This window comes from Cardiocondyla obscurior, linkage group LG14 (assembly GCF_019399895.1).
Source record: "Cardiocondyla obscurior isolate alpha-2009 linkage group LG14, Cobs3.1, whole genome shotgun sequence".
Classification (NCBI taxonomy): Eukaryota; Metazoa; Arthropoda; class Insecta; order Hymenoptera; family Formicidae; genus Cardiocondyla; species Cardiocondyla obscurior.
In genome coordinates, this window is record NC_091877.1 from 5,232,200 (window position 1) to 5,240,033 (window position 7,834).

Sequence of the window (7,834 nt, forward strand, 5' to 3'; positions counted from 1 at the left end):
ATGTAACGTATGTATCTGAGAGAGAAAGAAATAAGATAAGGAGGAGCGATTACCCGGGGGGGTGTGTACAGCGTCACCCGCATTCGAATCGTATAAGCGCATAAAAGAATCGTTGATAAACGATAGGCGGCGCTTAACGAGTGCGAGCGAGAGGGAACGATGAGCGCGCCATACTTTGCGTTCAACGGGTGCGAGCGAGAGAGGACGCTGGGCGCGCGACACTTGTGCGTTCAACGGGTGCGAGCGAGAGGAAACGATGGGCGGCGCGAACGAGTGCGAGCGAGAGGGAACGATGGGCGCGATACCTTGCGATCCGCCGCTTGCCGCCGCCGTCACCGCCCGTTGCCGCCGCGACGCCACACGACCCTTTTTAAAAAATCGCGACTCCTTTGAAAAAAATCGCGACTCCTTTGAAAGTCGCGATGCCGCATAAACATGCCGCTGCGCGACGACACGCTTATCATTTTTAAAAATAATATTGCATTTCAGAGTTTTGATGTTGTTATTATTTTCTAAACAATTCGTTCCTAGAATCGCCGACACAGGGACGATTTATAAATACCCACCCCCTCCCCGCATGACGTCATTACCCCTTGCCCTAGGTCTCACGGACCCAGAACCGTTAACACCCCCTCTCCCCGCGTGACATCATTACCCCTCGCCCTAGGTCACATGGATACTCTAACACGTAGTGATCTAGAACCGCTCCATGCGTTCAACGGGTGCGAGCGAGAGGAGATGATGGGCGGCGCGAACGAGTGCGAGCGAGAGGGAACGATTAACACCCCCCCTCCCCGCGTGACGTCATTACCCCTCGCCCTAGGTCACACGGATACACTAACACGTAGTGATCCAGAACCGCTCAGTATACATCTACTGATAATTTTCGTTTTCTGTCTTGAGAAAGACAATTTTGAATGCCGTTTTCTGACTTGAGAAAGACAAGGCATTTAAAATTGTCTATTTGTACTAAAAATTGCAAGAATGTATTAGAGTCTTCAGGTTTTTTTCTCCAAAAAATGCACCCACTAGATACACGGCATTATTTTTTTGTATTAGAACATAAAATAGGCCACAATGATACATGACAAGATTTTGCCAATGGAAGACCATCAATATTTATTAGTAAATTAATATGTTTGTCATTAGATCTTGATATCATATATTTTATAACATTGTTTAAACCTAAATAAAAATATTCTCCTCAACATAATGTTAAAACTTTAGTTTGCCTTGGTGTTTCTAACAGTGTTCGTGCATTTTTCGGAAAATTATTGGGTACATGTTGCTGCAAAATTTTTAATAATGCATTACAAGCAACGTGTGAGATATTATATGACACATTCCATGAAGCTATATCATTTCAAAATTGCATCTTATTAGCATTATCATTAATGTTATTTTCAATATCATTGTCATTATCATTGTTAAGATCATTGTAATTTATTTCAATGATATCATCTTGACATTGATAATTATTTTCATCGGAAGGTATAGTTAAATTATCGATATTAACTACTGTGTCATTAGTGCTACTTGCATTAAAAGGATCAATATTCTCATTAACAATTTTTTTCTGAAATGTCTGAATTATCATTAAACGTAAGCAATTGTTCTGAAGTTTGTTTGAAAGACCCTTCAATATCTATATTTGTATTATTTGAAATAATTCGTCTAATCTGACGTTTGAAAACAAAAAGTTTTCTTTTTCGTGTATTGTCCATAGTTAATCACCTGTCTATACAGGGTGTCCCAGATCAGTGGACGATGCCGTAAATGATAGGTAGATTTAATCGAATTAAAACGAAAAGTTTTTTACCATTTTGAAAACATCTCAATAGTTTTCGAGAAAAAAATTAAAATATATAAAATGTATAAGCGTAAGAGCGACAAGAAAGCTGCGCGTGAGTGAGCGCGACAGGCAAATGACTAGAAATGGCGCCGTCGTCTGTCGCGCTCACTCAGCCCACGCTTCCTCGTCGCTCTTACGCGTACATAAATTAATTTTTTTCTTGAAAACTATTGAGAATTTTTCAAAATGGTACAGGACTTTTCGTTTTAATTCGATTATATCTACCTATCATTTTCGGCATCGTCCACTGATCTGGGACACCCTGTATATTAATTAAGTACTGTAAGGCCGTTGGGATCGACAAGCGGTCGATTCGCGCAAACACTACGCCGGCACGAGGTCGGCTCGTGAAAATAGCGCGCCGAGCTAGATCAACGGGGGAAAAATACAGGTCGGGAGCAGGTGAATTCGAAAAGGAGCGACTGGAGTCAGTCGAGAGAAGATACGGGTCTCGTACGGAACGAAAGATAGCCGACGCGAAATACATATAGAGATAGATAACAACCGCGAGATTTCTGTAACTTTATTGTACATACTTTACAACGTAATAAAATAAGAAGTGAGTGTCAAAGAAACCGCTCGAGTGATTATTCATAAAGGCAACGTAAAAGACCTTACAGTACTAATCTGCAAAAAAATTTAAGAACGGTTGATCAAACTTTCTGGCAAATTTACTTGTCAGGTAAACATATGCCTGTCTTTATCCTCTTAAGAAAAAAGATAAAAATAAACATATAATTACCTAACAAATAAATTTGCCAGAAAGTTGGAACAATTAGCTTTTAGGTGTATGGTTGTAGTTAGAAAGTATGCAACGTGATCATATCTATGTATTGCACATGAACGAATACAACAGTTAGCATTAGATCTGTTTCTATAATCATATATGTTTTTAACGGTTTCTAATTTTATGTGTTGCGTTAAGCTTTCTGACCACAACAGTACATTTCACTATTGTTTTAGTCGAATATAAAAATCTTTAAAATATTTATCTGCTGCAATAATGTAGATGACAAAAAATTTTCTGCAGACACACTGTCTCAAAATGTTATCAATGTTATTTTTCAAATTGTATTAGCGAGCACTCGCGACACGGACTGTGCAGATCACTCGATCAGTTATAAATTTTATCGCACTGTCACACGACCATAACAGCTGATCACTGTCATAACAGTCATAACTGTTATATTAGGTTTGTTCTTTCCATCTGCACTGGTGAACTGGTGCAGTACTTACTGAACTTACTGTACAGTTTAGTTGAAAAGAACAAACTTATTATACTTGCAGCGATAGCATCAGAAAGCTGACGCCGAGAAAGAATCTTACGTAAAATATATTCTCTTTCATATTTATAATAAATATCAGAAAAATTAATGAATTAAAAGCAAATTTATTAAAATATTTTTTTTAATTTCCGAAATAATGCTGCAACATTGCTATTAGAAGTTTACAATTTTATTGCTTGACAATGTCTCTGCAACATTGCTACTGGAAGTTTGCAATTTCATTACTTTAGCAACGTCTCTGCAACATTGCACGGCAATCTGCAAGATTGCAACATTGCGGCAATGTTATTGAAACGTTTTGTGCTGTGTGGGAAATTTCTACATTTAAACTCTAATAAATTTATATTTAAATTAATAATTTTTTCACATTTTTTACACTTTTTTATGTCTTTGATAACGTTGCTCTCAAGTAAAAAATCAATTAAACGTTGTTTGTGTTGTAACCCGAACCCCGTTACAACACGGAACATGACGCAAGGCATTTCGGCATAAGATCTCGTAATAAAATAACATCGGAGGATGCGATATCAGCAAACCTCCTTAAGCAATTAAATCATAAGAAATAAAAAAGAGAAACAATTGCGAAAACTTATTGCCGAAATCGCTAAGGTTGCATTCGCCGAACAACCGAAGTTCGGCATTGCAACCCGATGACGCCAAGGCCCTGCGTCACTATTAAATAACCGCGGACCGTCACGGGCGGGCAGTCACATCAGAGTCCGTGCAGTAAACCGATATCGTGTGGTAATTAAAGTTCGGTCGCGTGCCGTGAAAGAGGAGACCTCGCGGAGCCGAGGACGCGTGATAACGCTGGGACGTGCACCGAACTGACCAAAAGGAAACTCAGGAGAAGCGAAAGGAGTGTAATACCACAACCAATTAAAAAATTCAAACTATTTATTGCTATCTATTATAATTATCGCCCTTCCCCACGGATCCCGAAGGACGGACCCCGTGCACCGGCTGCGGTGCAACATTTGTGTTTAACAAAAACTAAAAACCCATGTAACTTTATTTTATAATTGTTAAATTTTAACATTAACGGGTTTAGAGTTTGTTAAATTTTAACTCTTATAGACAATCTGTCAACGAAAGAGCATGTGCGGTATCTTAAAAATTATAAATTTGATATTTTCTTACTTACCGACATCATCAAGCTTTAAAATTTAAAAAAAAAGGAGAATTGAGCGATGATTTTCCTTTTCAGAATAGATTACAAACATCAAAATAAACTAATGTACAAAGTTGGAAACAAATCCAAGGTGGGGGCGTTATATTATATATTTACCATATTAAAAAAATTTTTTTTATTTGTATTAAAAAAATTTTTTTTTTATTTTTTTTTAATGTAAAATATGTTATATACGTTAAGATGTGAAAAGTAATTTGTTTATCTATTTCCGGAATATAATCATAAAATAGATAGCAATCTCACTCAAGAAAGATTTCACGAAAAATATATTATCATTTTAATTATCGCTTATCTCGCGAATCAGTACGCAGGGAATAGATAATTTTGATCGATAATTCTATAAATTGAAGAAATCATGCTTTGTTGACTTCAATAAATCACTATGGATTCCATCACCGGTTTCATAATTGCGTGTCTAATATATGGTAGTGCTAATGGTAAGTATACATTCAAATTTATTTAACAAAAAATTCTGAGTTAACGCATTATAAATAATTTGAGTCTAAATTATAACGTAACTTACCAATTAAAAGTTACGTAATTTCTTATAAGTGTAAAACATTACATAAGTATGTAATATCATTCAAATAAATTAATACACTTTACCTCATTTTTGTAATAAATTATTTGATTGGTTGAAATATTTGGAAAATAAAATGACGAATAATCAGTAATGTTAAAAATTTTGTTTAGTTATATTAAGTATGTCATATGTATATTTGTTTTTTATTCAATTTATATTAAAAATATTATTTAAAAAATATACTTATATTATTACGTAAAAATAGTTATTAAAGTAACAAATAATTATAGAATACATTAACTGAAATTTATTTTAAATATTATAATATACAATACATACATAATTTATAAAGTTAATACTTAGTATTATTTAACAAAAAATACAAATGTTTTTAATCAATAGGTTTTCCAAACACGCAAATTGTTGGTGGCGTTGATGCTCTAGAAGGAAAATATCCTTATCAAGTGTCATTAAAGTATAGCTGGAATGAGATTCATTTTTGCGGTGGAGCTATAGTTAGCCAAAAATATGTTGTTACCGCAGCGCATTGTTTGGTAGGGTATGTCGTCTATTTCAATTAATTGTAAAGCTTTTTAACTTAATTTTTATTTAAATAATTGGTACATATTGTACAGTTTTTATAGTAAAAGAATTATTTCTATATACTACACTTTTTTAAAAATTTAATGCAATTACAAATAAGTAAAAAATTTAAAAATGTACAAAATTATTTTCAATATACATGATTTATATTGTTACATGTAATAAACATTATAAATTGTTTATATACATAATAATACATATGTGTGTAAATTTAATTTTAGAAAATTGTTCTAGATTAATTTTGTTTAAAATAATTGTAATTTTTATTAAATATTACAGTTTATACAATCCATCTGACGTTCTCATCGATGCTGGAAGTAATGGCCTTCATTCTGCATTGCGAACCACGTATAAAGCAGATGCCTTAATAATACATCCTGATTTCAACAGTAGATTATATATTCATGATATTGGTTTAATTAAATTAACGAAAGATATCGCCTTTACTTCAAGAATCAAATTAATAGAAATAATATCTTACGATAAAAATTTTGAAAATCATGGTTTGACAGTCACGGGGTGGGGAACTCTCACAGTAAGTATAATATATATAGTTATTTTCTAACGTATAATATCTTAGTAAAAGTAACCTAAATCTGTATAAGAATGAGTGTTCATAAGTATATTATTATAAATTTTTTGAAAACATTAAACAATGTAAATTATAAGTTTTTCGATTTTAAAATTAGAATTTTAAGCATTAAGTTAAGCATTATTTTCTATCTTTTTTAGTGGTTAGGCGTGATTCCAGAACGCCTGCAAAAAATTATTGTGAAGGGATTCTCTCAAAAAAAGTGTGCCGAGTCATACAACAATATTTACAAAGAACACTTATGTACTTTTCAAGGGATTGGTCAAGGAATGTGTAATGTAAGTATATAATGTTTATAAATATTTGTGTACATTTAGAATTATTGTTATTTAAAAAATCTTTAATATTAAAATAGTGTTAGCAAATAAAAGTCAACTCTATAAAATCTATACAAAATTAATCTTATTAAAAAAAATCTTCTATACAAAAATTATAGTTTAAAATAATTAAACCCATAAAAAAGTAGTTTAAAAATAGTTTATTAAATATGTTAGTGAATTATCTGCCAAAAAAAATTTTTTTTTAATTAAAAAATTACATTAATCCCGAATTGTAAATATAACAATAAAATTAATAAACACTAAACTGACATACAATAGTTGGCACGCTACGAAACTTAATATAATCCAAGCAGTTCTTGATTATGCACAACAAAAGAATAACACTTTTGTTTTTAAAATCGACCTCAATCTTTCTATTGAACCTACTATAGAGTTCGAGCGATTTAGCTATTATATGAGATTCGATTATCTCAGCTGTCATCAACTCAGCGACTTGCATTAAAATGCACGATCTGTTTCGTTGTGCGTACACTTGACGCAAGACACTATCACATTTCTTGATATCGCGTAATTGTGTACGAGAACGTCTCATGATAACCTTTATCAATCTAAAAATTATTTTTAAAAGACGCTACTTTATCCACTTTGATATCAGGTTGTTAGATAACAATAAAAAATGTTTCTATTATTCAGACAATATAATAAACGAAGTCAGAATTAGTTTCAATAAAAAAAATATTGTTTTATAACTTTACTTGGTAATAAGTAACACAATTATTTATGTAAATCATTGATATCTAAAAAATTGATTTACGATAATAAATGTTGACTAACGTTAGATATGCTATCTTGACAGGGTGATTCCGGTGGTGCACTTACTTACGACAATAAACTTGTTGGCATCGTGTCTTATGGTAGGGCTCCATGCGCTAGTGGCTATGCGGATGTATTCACCAGGGTGTTTTATTATAAATCATGGATTAACAATTATATGAATACAAGCAGTAATTAATATTGAAAATTTTGTAACATATTTGTATTTATATTTATTTTTATATCGACTATTCCACAGTTTTCCTAACACCGGCGACAAAAAAATGAAAGGTAATGAAAGAAACAAAATATCTTATGTTTTATATTTGCAATAATAACCGATACATAATTTTTACAAATATTGGTATAAAAGAGTGGGTGAAAGCTTACAAATAAAATTGATTGATACGTTCTGTGTGGAGTAAATTCACGCATCTCTAATTTAATTGCATTTTTTGAAAGTAACGGCTATCCTGCTTTTGTTCGACGGGATGCTGTCAAGTTCCGGTTGCATGCCCCAACAGTCGTTCAGTTGCGCGTGGATTTGTTTGTTATCGTGCTTCGTCATCAGATATTTTTATTGTTGGTTATTGTCAGCTCGCATGGTATTATATCCGAAAGGAAATTGAGCCTAGCCGTCATCTAGTGATTAGCTAATCAATTCGAATTTTATCTTCTAACTGTCTAGTCAA

General features: G+C 32.9%; 1 protein-coding gene across 1 annotated transcript; it reads left to right on the forward strand.

Moving 5' to 3' along the window:
• Window positions 1-4,552: 4,552 nt before the first annotated feature.
• Window positions 4,553-7,583, forward strand: LOC139108135 (chymotrypsin-2-like). The gene is made up of 5 exons (XM_070666207.1): window positions 4,553-4,767; window positions 5,256-5,412; window positions 5,736-5,991; window positions 6,189-6,326; window positions 7,186-7,583. The coding sequence occupies exons 1-5, from the start codon at window positions 4,713-4,715 to the stop codon at window positions 7,339-7,341; spliced, it is 762 nt and encodes a 253-aa protein (XP_070522308.1). The 5' UTR covers window positions 4,553-4,712; the 3' UTR covers window positions 7,342-7,583.
• The last annotated feature ends 251 nt before the right edge of the window (window positions 7,584-7,834 follow it).

Bases quoted from the DNA above. Each gene is read 5' to 3' on its own strand.
- LOC139108135 (XM_070666207.1), top strand. From the start codon at position 4,713: ATGGATTCCATCACCGGTTTCATAATTGCGTGTCTAATATATGGTAGT. The intron at 4,768-5,255 runs GTAAGTATACAT...TTTAATCAATAG, and splicing joins AATATATGGTAGTGCTAATG to GTTTTCCAAACACGCAAATT. The intron at 5,413-5,735 runs GTATGTCGTCTA...TAAATATTACAG, and splicing joins GCAGCGCATTGTTTGGTAGG to TTTATACAATCCATCTGACG.